The sequence below is a fragment of the Embiotoca jacksoni genome, unplaced genomic scaffold, assembly GCF_022577435.1.
Source record: "Embiotoca jacksoni isolate LCO1_2020_lvr unplaced genomic scaffold, fEmbJac1.0.p SCAF_8, whole genome shotgun sequence".
NCBI classification, from domain to species: Eukaryota; Metazoa; Chordata; class Actinopteri; family Embiotocidae; genus Embiotoca; species Embiotoca jacksoni.
The window spans coordinates 10997790-11020023 of NW_027185436.1; the positions used below are offsets into that span (position 1 = coordinate 10997790).

The 22234-nt window shown below is 38.4% G+C and overlaps 2 protein-coding genes across 7 annotated transcripts in view; both read left to right on the top strand.

Annotated features, from left to right (window-relative positions):
* pdlim5a (PDZ and LIM domain 5a) overlaps nucleotides 1-11858 on the top strand; it is a 68837-nt gene extending 56979 nt beyond the window's left edge. For all 6 annotated transcript variants that reach the window (XM_069138279.1, XM_069138277.1, XM_069138280.1 and 3 more), the window contains 6 exons: nucleotides 1991-2073; nucleotides 4240-4441; nucleotides 7669-7849; nucleotides 9330-9450; nucleotides 10586-10701; nucleotides 11183-11858. In XM_069138279.1, the coding sequence (XP_068994380.1) occupies nucleotides 1991-2073; nucleotides 4240-4441; nucleotides 7669-7849; nucleotides 9330-9450; nucleotides 10586-10701; nucleotides 11183-11272 (793 nt within the window). In that variant the 3' untranslated portion in view covers nucleotides 11273-11858. The remainder of the gene's footprint in view (nucleotides 1-1990; nucleotides 2074-4239; nucleotides 4442-7668; nucleotides 7850-9329; nucleotides 9451-10585; nucleotides 10702-11182) is intronic.
* Nucleotides 11859-14952: 3094 nt separating this feature from the next.
* Nucleotides 14953-22234, top strand: part of bmpr1ba (bone morphogenetic protein receptor, type IBa) — a 62723-nt gene continuing 55441 nt past the window's right edge. Inside the window, exon 1 of the mRNA XM_069139186.1 lies at nucleotides 14953-15106. The gene's annotated coding sequence lies outside the window, so the exon portion shown is untranslated. The remainder of the gene's footprint in view (nucleotides 15107-22234) is intronic.

The following is a 22234-nucleotide window of genomic DNA, read 5'->3' on the forward strand; positions in this document are numbered from 1 at the left end:
CACACACACTTGATATTATAGAGAGGTTATTCATTTTTGCATCATTTCAAAAGGAAGTGGTGAGCTTGAGGCCTTGTGGTAACATTTGATTGAGGAGCTGAGACGTTTTGCTCCGTTCCACTACGATAGCAGGACAAATTTGTTTTGTCTGTAAAACATGAACCTAACCAGAAAAATAAACTGAAGTTCAAACCAAATCTACAAAAATATTTCATTGCTCTATTGCTCAATAGTCCAATAAAAAAAGAAAACCTCTCAAACTATGTACTTCCCTCATTTGTTTATATGTTTTATTTATCATCTATGTGATAATAATTGCACATCATGTGAAGGAACTTTTATAATTACAGATGTTATGGACAGTTATGGACAATTGATTAATAAAACCTTAATTGATGAGAACTTAAATTTATCTAATGGAAACGTGTCCTACAAATACTTTTCTTAGACAAAGACAGCAGGTGTTGCCTTACATGTAGATTTGGCACCGTGTTTGTCCTAGTAAGAGCATTGTGCTCTGAAAAACATCTACGGCAAGTAAAGAAAATGTTCCGTCACGTGGGAGTATTTTGCTCAAAGACACGTGTTTGCATTACAAGAAAATGTTTTGAACCAAGAAGGACTGTGTGACCCTCGAAAAGAATAAGTTACCCTCAGCAAATATCTGCTGCCCTCTGAAACTTTGGGCAAGTACTCAAAACAATGTCACAGATATTATATGTTTACTTTTCTTCAGAGATAAAATGTGTCATTGTGTGCTACCACAGCGATGTTTACCAAATATTGACTAAAAACCCATCGGAGTTCTATGCCCAGCTTATCTGTATTGTATAATGAGAAATACCCCTGGTCCATTATGGTCATTTTCTGTATTTCACCATATGAATTATTGTTCTGACATAGTTTTTAATGTGATCACCGCAAAATTTTACTACAGTGCCTCTTAAAATGACTTATCCTTTGACCCAAATATGAAATTTTGTTTTATTTCTATGGGTCCATGAGCATTGACTGCCAATGTTGCCTTGGGCACCCATTCAGTTTGTCTCCATGACCTCAAGTATCTAAATGTTTAAAAATGGATGGATGCAACCGTGTTTACCTGTACTGTATATACATTGGTTGTAAGAATATAGAATGACTCGAACAAATATGGTCATATTCTGCATTGTACTACCAGATCTTTGTCTCCCCTTCTGCATTAATACTGGTAGTCTGACATCTGTTCACTGTCCATCTGGAAGAGCTACTTTTTCACATTACTACATGCCATATTTCACTCCGATGTGGTCAGTCTCTCTCATCTGAGTCATTTAAATTAATATTCTGGCATCACTTTTGAAGGAGTGTGCTGTATTATTAGTGCTGGGCAAACCTATTTGTCTCTTATCCATCATCAGTCCTGTCGCCTGGACTTTGTTCTGCAATGAATGTGGCACATGGGCAACATATTTGTGCATACTGTACTGACAGGGAGGAAGTGTACCATGAAGTCAAGCACTGTACTGTTTTGGCTGTAACAGCGTTTTGTGTTTTGGTTGGTACCATACCGTCTCTGCTCTGTCAGCAGGTAGGTGGTCTGGAGTCTGTCTTTCTGTATTTTGACAGGAACTTGAGAAAATTGGCCGTGCTGGTATTGTTTTATTTTTTTCCATTTATTCGTCTTATTTTTAGTCAGCTATGAGTAAAATAATATTTGCAAGAGATAATAAGATAATAAATAACAAGTAAACTAAGACACGAACTATACTGTACAAACACAAATATAATCAGCTATGTCAGTGTTGTATGGGACTTCACTCTGACTGAGCGGGATGCAAATACAAAGTAGGAATATGTATCTTGTATAACTGTAATTTAAGTAAAGCAGTTAGAGTTTGTTTAGTATTGGATATGTGAGAGCAATGTATTCTGGTGTACAGTTTTAATGGGAATTTGATTACTACCCGTATTAAGTGAATCACATATCATTTATGTTTCCCTTGCACAGTGAAGAGAGTGATGAACCTGAACTCAACACCCATGAGTCTGCAGCTGTGAAGACTATGATCAAAGGACCTGCTAAAACCCATGGTAAGCACTTTGTGTGCTCTCTCCTGTCCACATGTGATACAATTATTACAATTATTGCCAGCTGGCATTTTTACACCCTGTTTAAAATATGATTTATGGACCTGGTAGCAAGGGACAATTTGTCTCCTGTTAACTGTTTTAAAAATAAAATGAACACATTTTAAAGTGTATAGTAAACATAATACATTAATTTCACTGACCGAAAAACATATTTTACTCATCTTGCCATGGCTGCATGAAATCTTTTGGACAGCACATTAAATCTGCTGCCAAATCTAACAAAAGTATATCTGTATGTCCCTGTGTGAGAGTTGTTTTTACTGTAGGCATTTGTGGTATTTTCTTTACGAAATTAACTAGCGGAGTATAATCAGACTGAGGTGCCTGAACTGTTTTCTTAGCATATAAATCACAGGGAATGTATGCATACCCAAAAGCAGACTTCTCCAAATAGAATCCTAAAAATAACCTCTTATTTAGAAATAGCTAAATCTTCTTTTAAATATGCTTTTTGATTGATTAATTTATTCCCCCCTGCAGCTAAAAAAGTGATATTTCTTCTCACAAAATTTTTTTGGTTCCCAATCCTGGCATTGTGTGAAACTGATTTACGGCTGTTGGATTGAATGTTGTTACAGCCCGTTAGCAAGGGGAAAGAGGCTTATTTTCCATGGTTGAAGCGTGACATATGTTGTGAAATAGGTAATTGCAGACTTTCTTTTCCTTTTCTCATGTTTTTCCGCTGGGGAAGGCCATTAAACAGGCGAGAAGGCCCAGTTCTGCCTGTGGCGCCTTGCTCAGTCACACGTGCAGCAGATCTACTCTGTCAGAAAAATAATATTTATTAAAGGGACCTGTCGGGAGGTATGAATTGAATTTTAAGGCCAAGGCCCAGAGCTTCAGTTTAATGCCCATACTCCACACTCGGCCTATAGATTCTGAGACTTTATGTTAGATCTGTGCATTGTCCTGGTTATCATCTACATTTATGTACAGTATGTATGTTATTATCTATTTATTTGTGAACACGTTTTTTTCTCTTTGGACATGACTATAAACATAAGCCTCTATACCCCACCCAGTCTTTTAACACGTCCTGTCCTCCACTTATTTCCCTGATGTAACTGCTGCTCAGCAAAAGTTGTAAATGTAGTCACTTACCCAGGGACCCAGGCTCGTGAAAATATACTGTTGGCCATATAGCGCCCCAGCAGCAGCAAGCCCATTTTGAATCTTGAGTTGCAGTTAAGGAAACGAGGCGTTCAGCAACTGGCTTGTTGCCAATGCCAGTCATAAAACAATTTTCTCATGTTTAAAATTTGAAAACACAGACACACACTATTGCACCGTTCACTTTCCTGCTCTTCTTATTCTTTCAGTAGCTTCACCTTTAACATGCAACCTTACGAAGTGTAATCTAGCATGATTACTAACAGGCTGAAACATCAAACTGTTTAAAATAGCTTGACCTTAAACTTTTCCTTTCATGTAACAAATTTCTATCGTATGAACTTTTAGCTACACAATCGCCTTCTTGGGATGCAAAACCTTTCATCTCGTGTCTCTTTTAGCTTCATCTACGACTGTCAAACAAACATTTAAACTTAAGCTCTCTGTTTTTCATGATGATTTGGTTCCAGAATGAAAACCCTACTACCCCCTATATTATTTCAAAACCCAGCCATGTGTCTTGCCCAGCAGACACACTTAAACATAACATGTAATGCTAAAGCCAAGTTCCAAATGTAGTGTGGAGATCAAAGGCCAAGCTACATGTTTAGCCAGGTGTCTGGGTTTTAGCAGAGGGAATGTCTTGGTGGTCTTTATGTGGTTGTGTGTGTTCGTGTGTGTGTACGCACATACACTATAGGAATCTGTTGAACGTTGAAATATTTAGTGTGTTGCTGAAGATTGATGGGGAGAATCTATAGCTGTGACAACAGTAGTCAGCCAGCTGCGTGCACCACCATGACACTTGCTGGGTGTATCGTCAAAGAGGGTCAAGGTCAAATAACTTACAAAACTGGGAAGAAAACACAGACACACACCATTTGTGATGCTGTACGTGCTTTATTTTTGTGTTTACATCTATTCCTCCTTTCTTTTATCGATCCTTCTTTGTTTCTTAACCATTACAGCCTTTCATGTCTCTTCTACCTTTTGCAGTTTATGGCCCAAAGACTGGTTTGCTCACCCCATCTTTTGGTATGAAGGGTAACGACAGTGCAAGTGTGTCAAGCGGGCCAGTCCCACCCCGTCCTGTTCCTCAGCCCCACCCTAAAGATGAAGACACCCTGGTCCAGATGGCAGAACATATACCAGCTGGGACTCGCACACCTATGTGCGCCCACTGCAACATGGTCATAAGGTGAGGGACAAATATAATAAAGAATGTATTTGTGGACTGTCTGTATATATTTTTTTGTTCTGTTTTTAACCAGGCATCTCAATTAATCCCTAAATGCATACAATATATAACATCCTATGTAATGTATTCATTTATTGCCATTAAGCTCTCAGTTCCCTGGTATTCCTTAAACAGTTTTTTTTCAAAAAGCACTTTTACACTGCAGACCACCAGGAACTTGAGGTATGCAATATGTTATTTGATAACAGTATGCTGGATTATGAATTATGATCAATTCTGTTTTCAGTTTTACTTCATGCACCCTGAATAGCAAAGAATACTATTCTTATTATGTATTACGACCCAGTAGCAGTCAGTGTTCCCTCAATTGCCTTACCATGTGCCTATATGCATTCGTTTTCTTGGCCAAATTTCCAACTGGCTAAACCAGAAGATCTCACATGTGCACACACTCTTTGAAAATGTTCTCCAGCTGTGACTGAAGCAGCTGGAGAGAAGTACCATGACTTCCAAAAGCTGATGGATGCTCTAAAAAGGTTTAGTTTGTCTGTCCATGCACATCTGCAAAATAGTGGAAGTAACAGCAAGAGCATGTGACTGTGATTCATAATTACTGAGCTGACTGACTAGGGTCTGGTAGGTTTCAGTCTGTGATTGTGTGAAAGCTAAGACAGGAACCCTGTTTTTGTGTGTTTGATAAAGACCAAGCTTCACAAAAGAATTATGATTTCAATATGTGACTTAATCGGATTTATGTAAGTGCTGAAATTTTTAATAGTATCATAAAAATGACCCATGCATTGGAAGGATTACAGAGAATATGTGATCCTTGTACAAGTATCCTTGTACAAGTAACATTCATGAGCAGTGTGGGAATGTTATGAATGGAGAATGCATGGGCTCTGTCAGAGACTGTCATGACCATTTATAGTTATAGCTGTGAAAGAAACAGTGCACATGCATGGCGTTTAGTTCCATCATATCATGCCCATATACTGCTTGCACAAGGGTAATCAAAAAACAGGTGATGTCTTCGACTTGGCTGCTCACACATCAATTTATACTCAAACAAATTAGGAATGGGAAAGGAAATATGTCCGATCCTTAATCATTCAGTGCCCCGTTGAGGTACTTAAATGAATTAATTTGAAGCCATCTCGAGTAAGCAATCTGTGTATGAAACTGTAGAACTAGTATATATCTAACTGTAGTAACGATAAGGGTTAAGGGAATTAAGTTGCACCTGCAGTTGATTACACTGTGGGATGATATCTGTTGCACACAGGGATCAATTGAAACTCGTCTCCAATGCAAAGGTAATGTTTAAAAGTAAGAATTTAGAATGTGATGTTTAAACACAGACAGTAAAAGTTACACTCAAGATGTCATACATACAGGGACAGCCCAAAGCATCTTAGGGCCCGTTTCAGAAGCCCAGACCGGGCTTCCTTCGAAAACTATAAGATGAAAGCAACCAAGTTGGTGATTGTTAGAAATTATCTTAATTTTTTTGAAAAAAAATGTAATGCTGGAATGTTTCAACAAAGACAAATTCAGATAGCCTACACAAAATAAATTGTGACTTAAAACCATAAGTGTACAAGGTGGGATGGTAAATATATAGCCGTCAAAGTTAGCTAGTTAGCTCTGCTGGTTGCAATAACATAGTAAGTGTGGTAATAATCAATCATAACGGACAGTAAGGTGTCAGTATTGGCGCTATATGTCAAGGTAAATTATCAAAGGATTAAAGTAATAAAAACAATTCATCACTCAAACTGCACAGCCAGGACACACCATGAGCCAAATTCCACCACAGGAAGTATGTCGTTTTAAAATGGATCATCGCTGTTGCCCGGTGAGTTATCAATTCTTGCATGACAATTGGGGGCCCCCTGGTGCACCGGGGCCCGTTTCATTCGAAACGGTTGAAACATAGGTAAGGCCGGCTCTGCATACATAGGGGATGTGGAGTTAGATCTGATGAATAAGGCATCACTGACTTTTGTCTTAAGACTTTATGAAATAGAGGAGGCAACATAAATGTGATTTTCCAACTGTACAAAGTCTCAAAAACATCACATTTACACTAGAAAAGTCCACATACAAGTTGTTTAAATCCATTCAGAGTGGCACACAAGAACACATCACTATAGCAACTCTCATCCTCTTCCTCTCTGCTGTTTACCGATCCTCTTGTCCGGTAGCTGACTGCCTTGACCCGAGCGTTATCTCCCAGATTGTGTCAACTAAGATTACATATCACTTAGGATAGGCTGCTCATATGCTAATGGATGCCAGCTTGGGCTGCTATCAGAGTAAGCTCAGATAAGCACAGCTATTGTGTGGAGTAAATTAGTCTCTGTTGTTTTCCCACTTTACCTAATCATCAAAGTGGACAGGGCCATGGTGCTGTCCGAGTGGAAGCAGAGGATGATGGTCACATTTCTAAAATGTTTTCCTTGTTTCTGTAGCAACTTGTGACTTGAATGGAGTGCTAAAATAATTAGTCAGTTAGTTAATAGACAGAAATTTTATAAACAACTATTTTGATGGTGTAATAACTGTTTTGCTTAATTAAAATGTATTAATTGATTAAAGAGGAAAAAAAATTCTCAAGTTAATCACTTGAAGCCCTTCTCAATACATTATCATTAAACTGGCTCTTATTTTGAGGTTTTAGGCCTTGTATGAAACCACCACATATAATCATCACCACACAAGACTAAATTATCGAACATTTTAAACATTATAATCAGTTTTCTGTGTATGTTAAAGAAATCACATCAGAAGGAATTCAAAAATCAGGAATAAATCATAATATTCAATGAAGCGGCTCTTTTAAAGAGGGAAGAGAGGAGAGGGAGCCAAACGTATTTTTGTTGAGTTGTAATTGGTAGAAGGTTTGACAAATTTATTTTGAGAGTGAATAAATGTTGCACTAGAATTCATTCATTTATTAATTTATGGTTTACATATTTGCCCTCTGTGGGCTATTTGTACATCTGTAATATGGCCTATCAGATGTACAAATAGCCACTAGAGGGCAAATATGTAAACCATAAGTGAATAAATGACAAAGCTGAGCTGTGTAGTACTTTGCACTTATACATGCATTTATGACGGGGTGAGATTACAAGTAATTCCGATTTCTCATATGGGTTCATTATTTACCAATATATACCTTTCCTACCTATCCTATTGTCTCTGTTGTCTATTTTTTTCAGAGGGCCATTTTTGGTAGCAATGGGGAAATCATGGCATAAGGAGGAATTTAACTGCGCCCACTGCCGTACGTCCCTGGCAGATGTCGGCTTTGTGGAAGAACAGGGATCCGTCTACTGTGAACACTGCTATGAAGAGTTCTTCGCTCCAACATGCAGCCGCTGCCAGGCCAAGATACTGGGGGTGAGTTGGTGTGTGACAACAGAGGGAGCAGTGCAATATAAATGTAGAGAAGGATGAAGGCTTTGCTAGTCTTCATATTTACCCATTAGTCTATACAGATTTTAAACGAGTAACACAGTCACTTACTGTGCAGATGGCCTTGACATGTGTGCGCCTTTTGTTTTTGAACTCCACCACCTGTTGTTTGAAGACCAAAGGCGATAGCACTCTGCTGTGGTATTCAATTGCAAGCGTGTTAGCCTTTGACTTAATTTCTGTTTTTTTGTTTTCCCCATTTTTCTGTAATATTTTTTTTTCTATTTTGTGCTCAGGAAAGATGAAACAGTATGCAGCATTTTGTGCATGTTAGTCTATGTGGGGCTTTAACTTTCTGCAACTAAATATACCACACTGTATCTGTAATTCTTAATCTTCACTACCTTGTATTTTTTTTCAAAATAGGACACCAGGATGTTGAGGGGTTTGAAGTGGGCAACTGGATGCATAAAGAAACTTGTTAGCCAATACTATAACAATACAGCACAATAAATAAAGTTGCTTGTAGATTCTAATAGCTGTCAGGCCTGAATATATATTAAAGTAAACTACAAAGGAACTCTTTCATCTGGACTGCATTTACTTTGTTACACATATTGTTATCAATTTGAGACCAAATAGTAAAGGGGCATAACATGTACAGATGGTGCCACTATTTAAGGGTCACTTTTAAAAAGGTTGCTGCTGGTAGCTTTAAGAAGACCAGCGCAGGAAAGTTGTAGGTGTAGAGAAATATCTATGGTGACCACCACTGCAACTCAGGAATGCAGTATAGGTTGGGGTGTTAGGAGAATTAGGCTTAGAGGCCTTGAGGCTGCAGGTGTAGCTTGAACCCAGAGTGTCAGGAAGCTGAAATCTGTGCTCTCATGGCAGCTCTGACATTCATCCCTCACGTGTTCTAGCCTCTTTAGGCTCAATCCCTTTCAACCCTCTATTTCTCACACATTTTCAACCAGCTTATGGCTTCTTATTAACCCGTTTTCTCACTCCCTCTCTCCTAATCCTTCATTTTACTCCAGCCCACCAACTTTCCATTGATTCTCTGTCCTGTCTTGTTCTCACAGTTTAAGGGTGGGAAAGAAGTCAGTATGTCTATTCTAAGCTGGGTCATGTGGCCCCACAAGAAAAAAAAGTAATATTGAAGTGTGACATGAGAAAAGGACAGATTGTAGGTAACACTGATGCATTTGTCCATTCTGACCCAGCAAGGATTCATGATAAAAAAAAAAGAAGAAAAAAGGTTATTTTCTTTACAAATGACATAGGCTGCAGTGTTACAAATGATGCACTCAAGGAAACTAACATGGGGGTATGTGTCCTCTTCACTTTCTGGTAAAGCGGATCTAGCTTTCCAGTTACTATGACTGACACACAGAACGAGAGCAGTGCACGTCAAAACAAACTGAGGTCTCCAACTCACCACATTGTTTGCCTTTGTACCCAGGAGGTGATAAATGCCCTCAAACAGACGTGGCATGTCTACTGCTTTCTCTGTGCTTGCTGTCAGAAACCAATCAGAAACAACACCTTCCACCTGGAGGATGGAGAACCATACTGTGAACAAGGTGAGATATGATGGGTCATCCCCAATACTTGAAAGTGTCAGTTAGGGCCACAGGTGTGTGGACATATATCAGACCTTTAACCTCTGCAAATAAACTGCTCATGGTAACCAAGATCATACCATTTGTTGTCAAAAAATAAATAAATCTAAATATAATTAATAAATCAGTTAAACTGAGTTATCTAATAGCATATAGCTACTGTCTATGAAAAAAATATAAAAAAATATGGGTCATATTTTTCACAATCTTTAGTAATATTTATCTTGACCATTTTAGATATACAATATCATTGTTGTCAGTTTATGGAATGAATGATTATATTCAAGCCAAATCCAACCTATTAGTTATTGACTAATAATGTTACCTGATTTATTGATTTAATAATTTAATATTAATCAGTAATTTGGCAGTATGGTGGTGCAGTGGTTAGCACTGCACTCAGTAACTCTATATTGCTTTTAGGTGTGAATGTGAGAATAAATGGTATGATTGAGGGCGACGTGTAGAACATACCCTGCCTCTCCCCCAATGTTAGCAGGAAAGGCTCTAAGTGGGTATAGCTAAGGATGGATTTATTATAATTTATTAAGTCCTAAAACCAGTTTCATGGTGAATTACAGAAACCAGACTGGTGTGAAGCAGTGGACTGTGGTGAATTCTGCTATACATTTAGCTATAACTACCACTTGGAAACAACAGTCGAACAAGCATGTGTTATGTGTACTCTCTGTCAGCCTTTTTCTGATGTGAGACACACTACTCCCTGTAGGCTTGTGAATGCCCACTTAAGTGATCAAGACTACAACCATGGGTATTATATGATGATCAGATGACTGTATAGCGGGCTGAGTGGACACATTGACTAAGAATGGTCAATACTGTCTCAGGAAAAACACTATGTGGATGGAAAGACATAAGTAGCTCTCTGTTGCAAACAGACTTCTGTTTTTATTACAATCACAGTAATGTTTAAAGGGTTATCAGTAAAATGATCGGGTCTATTGTAATTGTTCTCAATCACACACTTTGTCCACTGCACTCTCTATGATCTCAAGTTTGTTTGGGTCGCACCATAATAACGTAATAAATAATGTATGTAAATATATCTAATGTCTTCTTCTTTATCTTTAAAAAGACTTTTACAATTTGTTTGGGACTGGCTGCCATGGCTGTGAGTTCCCCATCGAGGCTGGAGACAAATTCCTGGAGGCCCTTGGTTACACCTGGCATGACACCTGCTTTGTTTGTGCTGTAAGTGAAGGTCACTGACACGCATCACTGTCAATTCAGACCATCCAGTCCAGTTTGTTTCCCACACTTGAACAATTGAGAGACTTTTATGCATTTGGCTTGGTCATCTCTTGACTGCATCCAGATGAAACAGACACAAATACAATCTCAACACAGAGCCAGACAGAGTGTTCCAAACAACTATTTAGTTTGATCTGATTGCCTTGTCTGTAGAATTTGTATTGCAAAAATAGTCACCAATAAAAAAAAATATAAATATTTTACATTAAAGTCCAACAATTTCCATTTCATATAAGTAATTTTGTAGCCCAAGCTTTTGCAAAATGGTTTGTTTGGCGCACACTCAGCACTAGAGTCTCTAACAGCAATGTGATAGACACAGTTCTGACATTTTTATCATAATTTCTAATAAGATACAGAATCATGTTTGATAACCTCTTTTTGTTGTTGTGTTTATTTGTGTGTGTTGGGCTTTCTACAGGTGTGCTGCACCACGCTGGAGGGCCAGGCCTTCTTTTCAAAGAAGGACAAACCTCTTTGCAAGAAACATGCTCACACATTGAAGATATGAAGCTTGGACTCTTTTCACACCTTTTTTTTGGCCATATGTTTTATCTTGGTGAGGAGGGAAGGTGAAAAAACAGTTAGTTCATGTGACTATGCAACTCAAGCAATACTCATTTCTGCGTGGTGGTGGTTCCTCCTACCAGGAGAAGCAATGCAACTTGCAGTTAACAATGTTTGTTCTCAGTTTTGGCCAATTTGTGATGGAAAACATCTGATTAGTTGATTATTACCTTGATTTTATGTGCTCATGCATGCAGCCAAAGGTAGGACCGTTTTACTGCCAAATGGTGCAGTGTATGAGTACTACTTTTGTGTATCACCAAAGCTACACTTTTTTTTAATGCACAGGACTCTGTATTCCAAGCCTTTATTTTATAACCTTGATTTTAACCATGTTACAAAAAAGCATGAAAGTGGTGAGATCATCACATTTTCAGTTTTACCGTGTTAAATTACAGATCACTCATTATCACCAGACAGTAACAGAGATGTTTGAAAAAAAATAAAATATATATATATATATTCATACCCATACTATATAAATGCGAGAGAAGGATATTGGCAACTATTTTCTAAGCAGGCATTGATGTTTGTTAGTGTTTATGTTTTTGTAGCTATAATAACATTTAGTAATCTGATAAGCAGTTACTAAATCTTCAAAAGTCTATCAAATTACTGTCAGATTTGTTATAGTTTGTTGTTGCTTTCTTTTCTGTCCAAATATTTTAAAACTATTTCACAAAGAATATTGAAATATCAGAATATGCAAAAACAAATTGCAGTGTGCTTGTGTTAGTTGCTGAGCTGAATGACTGAATTGATGGTTTAAGCTGCTGCCTTTGATTTGATCCGTTATTTGAATTTTGTAATTGTTTGTGAATTTTTCATTTTCTACCGGTTACTGGTTGCAGATATGTTACCACTTTCAAAACAAAAGTCAACATTTCCTAATATGGAATTTGAAACAGTAAGGCACTTAAGAGAGAGAGAGAAAGAGAAAGTGGTCTTGAATTTATGGATGACAAAATTGGCCCTAAATTATAATCATAATAAATAAAATGTGCAACACAATACATATAGTGTATTTGTATATTTACATACTTCTTCTTGCTATGTGGACTGACATATCTTGACAATTGCATAGCACAGGCAGACATTTATTTTCTTTACTCAGTGCCATATTTTTTATTTATTTGACCTTAAACATGATTTTTTTTAAAAATTGTTTGCATAAATTTCTGGTTGATTCAGTCCTCAGTATGCTTCATTAAAGTGTGTAGCTCATTCTGGCCTGCAGGAAAATACGGTGTGTAAACTGAATATTTGATTTTGTTTAAAGAATAGAAAAATGTGTCATCTTACAATAAGTAGCTATTTAACGATATGGTAAACCGGGTTTGTAATTTTCAGGGATTTGATGGAGGGTAGTTTCCTCTGTGTTTTCTGTATCTTACTTGACCGGCCACAAACTGTCCCGTCATGCTACTTTGCTGATATTTACTTTCCATTATCGCTGTGGGGTTCACATGGTCTATTTAGTTTTGTTCCCTAAGCATGAGAACATATGTTAACAAAGCACACTCATATTCATTTTCCATCAATATCATGAAAGAAAAGTGGGATTTTACTGTGGCAGCGGGGGCAAGTATAGTGTACAGTGGTAAATAAACATGGTTGAAAAATGCTTAACTCTCAACTAGAAAACTACAGTTGGAACAATTAAAATATAAGCTGTTCAATAAACAATGTGCTTTACAATCCCTAAGAGAAACATCCTGTTTTTCTTTATGTCTGCTATCTTTTCAGTCAATGTAATACTATCTTACCATACTAAACTTCCTTTATTGTTGCTTGGGAATGTGAATGGTTGTGCAGGAGATTCTGACATAAGCAGTGTGAAATGCTGATTTTGACATGTCAGTGCTGCTGAGAAAGGTCAGAAGAGACAGACAGACAAATACAGACGTGTAGAACTTAGGAAAGGATATGAGTGATAACCAGGGTCAAGAAAAATTCTGTGAACATCATAAAGTGGTCATTAGGGTCCAATACCACTCATCCTGTATTTATTTGACGTTTTTATTGGTTTTTATTGTCTGTTATCAGCAAATCATTAGGTATTACATTTTGAAATTCTAGAGTGACTAAAAGATACTAGGAGATATTGCTGATGTCCCCAACATCATTTACTTATTCAAAGAGACAAAGATTTCCACTTGAGTAACACGACTATTTCCAAATCTTGTATATGGCTCAAATGTGTACGGTATGCTGGTGTGCTTTTAATTCGAAACAAGGACTTTTAAGTTTAAATAGATACAGGAAGTAATGGCATTTGGGCGGCCAAAGGTAACTTGAGCCGTCTGAAAACTCTGAAGACTTTCTTAGAAACAGCATATAATTCGGTTGTATTATGTGATTGACTATTTAATCATAGCATAGATTTGGCAAGCACTCAACATGTTTTGGAGGACAAACAACATTGTTAATCATAATGAATAAGATGTTGACAAACTGACAGTATATTCTGGATTGTATCTGCAGGTGTTTTTGCTGAGGCTAACTTTACATCAACAAGCTCCTCACTGCTAGAAGTGACACTAACGATAACTTGCTGCTCCCGGCCTGCATTTAGTTCTAGGTTTTGTAGGATTTGACCTTCAAAGCTCTGTTGTGTCATCGTCTGTCTGCTAATTGTCTTTGTGTCCTTCCAACACTTCTGTAAGGTTATTGTAAACTTACTTAGACTAACTGCCAACAGAAAAAAAAAAAAAAAACAACACAGTGAGAACGGAACATGGTGCTTGATTTGAGCCGGAGAGAAGGTCCTCAACCTTAATCCTCCTTCAATGTAACAACCAATCGCAGCAGTGCTTCCCTCCCGCTAATCCTATCTAACACCATCCAAAAAGCGTATAAGGGCAATTTGCGAGAAGTTCTGGAGCGCAAGAAAAAGTTATGGTACACCGAAGAGTAAAATGTGAAAGTGCCAGTACCGCGAGCCAGTTAGTATCGACCCATTTTGAGCACCAATCATGATGCGTTTCCCTCAAAATCGTTTTATTTTTTTTACACCACACTCATTGTAAAGTGCACTTTCCCATCAAATTAGAAAAGAACATTTAGTAATCTGAAAGACTGAAAATCTGTAAAAAAAAAAAAAAAAAAAAAAGAAAAGAAAAGAAAAACACATTCTTCTACTCTAGACATTTTTAAATGACAAAGTATTATCACTTTTCTTAGACAAATTCACTCAAAAAAAAGAAGAAAAAAGATTGAACTTGAACTTGTAAGGCTCCGATGAGTTTCACTGGAATCCATCAAAAAGAAAAGAAACAAACCCTTCTGTCCTTGGAAGCAAACAAGCCCACTTTTTTCTTTTTTTTTTTGCATGCAATTTTAGGTTTGACTTCTCTTAGAGAAGATGCGCAGTTGTTTTTCATTATTTATCAGACGCCGAGCATAAAAAAAAAAGTTGTTTGAGGAATCCATTCAGCTCAGAGCTTCACTCGAAACACTTTCCTCCTGCTAATGGACTCCTTTCTCTTGTGGCATTAATCTCCCCTCATACAGCTGAGTGAGTTTTTGAGGAGAGGACTTGTGTGAGACAGGGTGTGATCCTGTATGTGTGTTAGAGAGAGAGAGAGAGAGAGAGAGAGAGAGAGAGAGAGAGAGAAAGTGGGGAGAGAGATAGAGAGAGAGAGAGAGTGAGAAAGAGAAAGCTGCAACTCCGGCGTGGAAACAGACGGTCTGCGCTTCTGTACCCGGAGTAGCTACGTTGAGCTGCAATTTATTTCCCACCCCCCCCCTCTCCATCGAAGTTAGAAAGCACCATCGGGTGAGTAAACCTGACGTTGCAGCGAGTGACGCGATCAAATGGCTGTGTTCCGCTTTGAGGTTACGTCCGTTTTTTTTTTTTTTATGTGTTTTTGCGATCAGCTTCGAAAGCGTGCGAGACGCTGCTCGCGTTGTTTGCTCGCTCGGTGTTGACGGTGTTGACAGTGTTGACAGTGTTGCCGCCGCACGTGAGAACTGGCTGCTGCGTTGCCTGCTTGTGATGCATCTCGCCGCTGCAGCTACTTTGAATACAGCGGGGAGAGTATAACGTTAGGAGTTCAAGGCAAAGCTCACACCCGCAGCCGTATATCTGGAGATTGTTTACGTTGTTCTCCGCGCGGCATCGTCTTCGCTTCCGAGGGGGGGGGGGGGGGTTTACGAGTCCCGTATTTCCCAAAAAGAAGACAAGTCCGTGAGAACTCGTTCTCGATTAGTGTAGCCCAAGTCTAAGCCCGATCCCTCTGTCTTCACCATTAATAATTTTTATTAGGCTTAATGGGAATGCATTATATATTCTAGGGGTTGCATCGGTTGTCGTATTATGTCGGGTGTTATTGCTTCATGTGAATTCAATGTTCAGGCAAGGTGAAACTTGTTTTTTTAGAAAATGTGACAAACATGTCTTCGTTATTACTCTTAATAGAGAAGCAGAAGGATTTTTGTTTTCATATAGATTTGATTTTTGGGGAGTAAGGATGTCGAATTGTCTTTGTGTGAATGAGTGGGGAAGTTTAGTATGCATTTAGGCAAAAAAAAAACCACACAAAAAAACCCAATCAATGTCCATATTTATTCATAGATGCACAATAATAGCACAAAGTTTAAACAATGTTTATATGATTTATAATTTCGCAGTGAAGAGGACATTTGTTTTTTTCTGCCTTGTAGATATCAGACATAGACAAAATGGATAACATTGTCATACTAACAGTTGGACGTTTTGCTAGAATGGGTCTACATATTGTAGTAGCAATGACCCACCTTTTAATTTCTGAGACTTGGTAGTGTGGGCCCCCTTCTTCAAGGGCTCAGAAAGCAGGAAAAAAAAAAGAAAAAAAAAAAAAGAACCTCAACACAGCCTCCAGCACTGAATAACCTACAGCCCAGTATTCCCCATGCACCCCACTTATACACACAGGCATGCACACAGTATTCAACTCTCCCTCCGAGTCCAGTAACCAGGTCCAGGTGTTTGTCAGTGTGGGTTATGACAAGAGTATATCTGTATGTGTGCGTATGTGTGCACATGAGCAAGCATGTGTGAATGTCTATCCATATGGCATAATACTATGGCTCCAAATCTTACCTCACCTCATCTGAGGGGTCTGGGGGCAGTAACACAAGGGGACCACGCAGGAAAACACTCTGCAACTATGAATGAGACAAGCAGAGGTCCAGATGTGCATGTGTCCGTGTGCGTTTCAATGTGTGTGTGTGTGTGTGTGTGTGTGTGTGTGTGTGTGTGTGTGTGTGTGTGTGTGTGTGTGTATACTGTTTTTCTTGTCTATCAATCTAGTAAGTGTTTGCAGTTATTGAGGCTTCACTGGGAACAGCAATCTTATTTAGGTCAGGAGCACATCACACAAATCTGAGAAACAGCCACATTCTCAATTGACTGTGTAATTGAGTTTCACATAGCAGATGTAAACAGAACACTTCCCTCATTTTCTTTTCTTGTGTGTGTGTGTGTGTATGCGTGTATGCGTGAGAGACAGAAAGAGAAAACAATTTAGACACTTGGCCGTTTCAGACACCTCGTGATGTGAGACAACCGGTCTGATGCTGACTGTTGGAAATCAGATCATATTGCTAGAGCTTGATTTACATGCCAAGAATAGCAAATTTGCCAAAAGCTAAATCAATTTGTGCCTGTCTGAAGAAAAGATGGATGCTTCACATATAGGAAACAAATAAATACAGTCAATATATATATATATATATAATATAATATAATTATTTAATAGGAGGTGATGGTCAAAGTGAGGCAAAAATTTATATTCACCCACTGTCGTACAAAATTTGTCCCTGAAGGAAATACATGTACAATCTCATTTAAGGTGTTTTTTAACGAGTAGCCATCAGAAAAAGCTAAAATTGCTGTAACAACAGGGGTTGTTGAGAGGAGTGATAAACTGATGACCAATGATGGCAGCTCATAAAGTGGATTTACTTAGTGTGAACAAAGGCCAAAATGTCAGATGGTCAGAAGATTTTAAGAAATGTGTCATGCTCTTAACATCTTTTTTTTTTTTTTTTTTTTTTTTTTTTTTTTTAATGATTCTGTGATGGCTGCATGCCAGATCCCTCTGCCTTTCTGCATTTATCATACTGTGGATAGCAGCTTTACTTAGAAAAAAATGTAAAAGCCTTAAGCGCCTGAATCAGATTACAGCCGACGCATTATGTTGTGGAGGTAAACATACCTCGAGAAAAAGCATTAAATAGCAATAAGTGAGACAGGAGGGTAACGTGAACATGAACAACTGTTCATGTGAACCTGAGGACAGTTTGCCTGTGTTAAGCTTCAACAACGTCCAATTTCCTGAACTTAGAGATGGACTTGATAACAATCAAAAACAGATAAGAGCCTTGAGCCAGAGGCCTTCTTCTGAAAGAGCTGACTCTCTTTTTAATTACAGTGTCAATGTGATTTATAGACAAATTCCAGCATTTATCTTTTCACCTGAATTTGGAGACAGATATTCTGAATTCTGGATTTTTCACAGGCCTAAACAAATTTTCAAAGCTTTCAGAGCTCATATAACAAACAGGATGTGCCCCAGTTGCCGTAAGTGACCAGCCGTCCTTCTGTATCCCATTTATTGGCATGTCTGACGTCTGAAGTCTCTGGCTCTGTCCTCCTGAAGAAACAAAACAACAACCACAGGAAAAGTATATCTTTATTATGTGTTTTACAGGTTTGAGGTTCACCGAAGCTGCTACTATATAACAGTTCTTCCACTAACCATTACGTGCTTGTAAGAATTGTCCAGCTATAAAAATGTGGCTTAAAATGTCCAAATTGTGGATTTCAATTACTTTCTAACCTCAATTAAAACCTAACGACTCTACGTCAAACTATGACTTATTACTTTACCTTCAAACTCCCTGCTGTTACTTCAAATTCAAAAGTGCATTTGCTCAGGAGACATTTTCTGTGTAAAGCAGCAAAGTGTTGATTTTCTGTAAACACCATGTCCTCTTTTGGAAATAATCAAGCAGCACTTGAGGGCACCATCAGTGTAGCGAGTTGTCTCTGTCTGTAGGACAGGCTATTTCAGATTCATTTGAAGTAGATGTGGGGAATCTTTTTTTTTTTTTTTCCCCTCCTCAACATTTTTTTCTAATGTGATACCGTGCCTCCCAGTCTCTCAGGGCTTTCAGGTACATAGCTTTTTATATACTTTGTCTCGACATAAGGCTCACCTAATTGTCTGAAGTTCAAGAAATTAAAGCAAGTATGTTCTGATGTCAATATGGCCCCATCAAATTTTTACATTGACATATTTACTAGTCAAATATTACTTTTTAGAAAAGGATTTACAAAGTAAGATCACATGTGTGGTGTGTGTGTGTTTGTGATTTTTGTCTTCACACACATGGATCACATCAGGTTTCTCTCTGTTGTCCTCTGAAGCTGGGATGAGTTAAAAATTTGACGCTTGACTTATAGATGGAATTTGTGATATATCGCCTGCGCTTCTTTGATACGTTCCGACTCGTATGCAGTTACACATGTGCACACAGAAGGCTCACCCTTTGTGTCAGTAGACCGGGTTACTTATTTAGTCAAAAAAATATATATATAATCTAACAATGCCAAACATTTGTATGCAATTACATAATTTTTTTTTCTGCAACAGCATCTGTGTTCCTCCCTGACTTTGGGCATAATTTAACAACGGAGCAGAGGAGGCTACTCTTTTGAGGTGTGTCTTAAAGGTTTGACCGTGAAAGACCAACAAAATTCCAGACATTGTCAATCAAATGCACATAACCTACAATGTTTAGGTCCTCTTTTGTCTCGTAAAATTGCCTGATAAAACACCAACAATAAAAGGAGTACTGTAGTTTAAAGCATCCAGTAAAACTACCACATCGGATCATTTACAAACTGTTGTACTAGCCTGCCAGTCATTGTTACAGCCAATGATGATATGGATATACGATGAAGTACACAGTTAGTATATGTTACTATAATCGCACCGAAAAGAAGGCCCGTGATAGCTATCGTGTGCATGTGTCAACAGTTATGGTTTGTCTCTATAGGACACTGGGCCTGTCTGACTGTATGAAGTGTCTCATATATATTACGTGGGTGTGCAGGGGATATAGAAAATGGAACAATGAATTTGCATGTTACTGCCTGGTAGGAGAGACTGAGTAGGAGTCAGAATAATATATCTGCGCGAGTTGGCATTAGTTTGTCCGTGCTATACATCGTATAGGAGTGAATATATATTTATGTATGTGCTGAATTCGAATGAGGGTTAACTTTTCTGAACCACACCATTTAAGCCACACAGTCTCATTATCATAATCTTCACCTCCGTCAATCCCCTGCTCCCCCTCGGGGTGGACATTTAAACGTCCAACCGCTCCTGAGTTATTCTGTTATACAATTCACACAGCGCGTGCAGTTCAGCCACTCCTCCTCTGGTGTTCCTCTTCCTTTTTTTTCTCTCTCTCTTTTGAATGATATGACGAAGAGTTGGCATTTGTAACTTTTAGGAACAGTACTTGTAATGTTCCTGCTCTCTGTTTTTTGAAGACAGCTCTAGGAGCTGAAGGGTGATCATAGTAATCATCAAAGGTGACGACCTCTGTGGCTAAAATAATACTGCTGGCTGTAATTCTACTCTGAGAGCAGCATAGCTTGATGGTATAAAACATGTTTAAATTGTGATTTATTATCCTGAATAATAGCCCACAGAATCAGTTTAGGCCTGTGTCTCACAGGGTGGACGTGAAAACATACTACCAGCCAGCGTCTGATCTCATGATCTGGCTACTTTCTTTCACTGCTCTGTAATTCACACACAGGTCTCCCAGCTCAGCCACTCCTTCTGTTTGTTTTCTCTATTTTTTTTTTTGGCATCTGCACCCTTTTTATGAGCATTATGCTTGATTTGTTTACCGTCATCCATTTCTCTAATCTCTCACAACATTTTTTTTATTCCTCTTCAATAGTTCAATGCAAGTGAAAACAGTAAATTGTTTGTACAAACAGCCCAGATCCCAAACCCAAACAGGTTGAGCCCTGAGGATGCATTAACTCATAGAGTTTAGCTTTGAACTGTGAAGCTGTTCTTTATTTTGTAGACCACAACTCTGTCCCCTTGTGTTTGGTTTGGCTCAACTCTAACCAAAGTAATCACCGGGCCTGTTGCTCACAAAAGGGAGAGGAATGATGGAGTGATGAGTGGGGTACTGAGGAGTAAAAAAGAGGTCTGAGGAGAGAATGATAATCATCTGGATCCACTTTAGGACAATTTCATCCGTCCTGCCCCCCAAACCTGAGACCTCCAATTTCCACGGTGCCTCCTTTGAGGTGCCATTCCATCAGTGACGGGGGAAATAGTTGCCTAAGAGCAAGTGTCATTGTTAACGTTCAGGAAAGTGCCTTCACTTCACTTCTTGGTCTCTCAGTCTAGATATCTCCTCTCTAATGAAGCTTTTACTATCACCAGTACTTTGCAAAATTGGTGGCTTGAATGCAGTATTTTATTTTGAGGTTTTTTTTAATAAGATATGGGGGGAAAAAATGGGTCTTCAGAGTCAATCGTGATAGGCAGCGGCATGAAGTGTCAGTTTTCCATAATTTATTTGTCAATCTGTGCAGTGAGAGATAGAAATTACTTCAAGCTGTGGCTTTGTTATTAATTTTTGAAGAATGTCTGAGAGGTGAAAGTTCAGACTGAGTCTGACTTCCTACTTTAAAGACAGGATGTGTAAAACACACGAGTCGTGTGTTCCATCCAGACACATCAAATTAGACCAAATCTCAAAATTTTCACTCTCACCTCACCTTTTTCTGTATTAAAGCGTCCCACATTAGTGTCTAAACTAAATGGTGAACAGACTTGAGGATGACTGATTGCCGGTGTGTCAAACTGAGGCAGAAGACCCGGACAAAATGTTATTAAGTAAAAAAAAAAAAAGTTCAAGATATGATCTGCACCTCTCTGTGGTATGTAGTTGTGTCTTTGTCTTTTGTCTTGTTCTCAGTCTGTCTCTGTCTGTTTAACCCGGGTAGTCTTTACCGATGTGTCCAGTCCTCCACACACATGCATTAAGTCTGGAATGATGAATGGCTTTCTTTGATTTGTGCAGATGTGTCTTTGGAAAAGGATGGGCTGTAATGTGTATAATCAAACTCAGAAGCCACTGGTTGTTATTATTCTCTCTCTCTATCTTTCTCTTTTCCTGTCTTTCTTTTTTTATGCTGGCCAAATAGATAAGGAGCAAATGGGCTGCAGCAGATGTACTGTTTTGTGTCATATCATTGGTATCATCATGGCTGAAATTGCATCCACGTTGCCTGTGCAGACACCACCTTCCCATGAGACATAAATTCATGATGGGCTCATCAATATGTTTTCAAAAGTCATTATTCCAGAGAAATTAAATCTGATTGATCCCAAATTGAATTTATCCTCTCAGATATTGAATCTGATGCATGTGAAATCAAATCTCCAGGGGGCCTGTTTCTTTAGTTACATGTCTGGGGGATTTATACATATCCATCTCAAAAGACAATTACAATGTGAAGCAGGCCTCTGGGAGTCTTCGTGTTGTGTACTGTGTAACAGTGTAATGCTTATTGAATTAGCTTATTGATAACAGCAGCCAGGGAGGAATCTGTTGTTTACTGACATCTGCTGGTGAGATGAAAGTGAACAAGATATTTATGATCTAGTCTATGTTTAGCTTACTTAGAGACTAACAAAGGGTTTAGATGGAGATCAGTAGCAGGAAGTCGATGGAGAAGCAATGCGAGGATGAGATAAAACTTATAGATTGTATTATGCCAGATACTGTAGGTGGAGGGCTACGTTTGTAGATTTAATAAGGTCGTATAAAAAAACAAAGAAACAGCAGTGCTGACCAGATGGCCTACACTGAATCA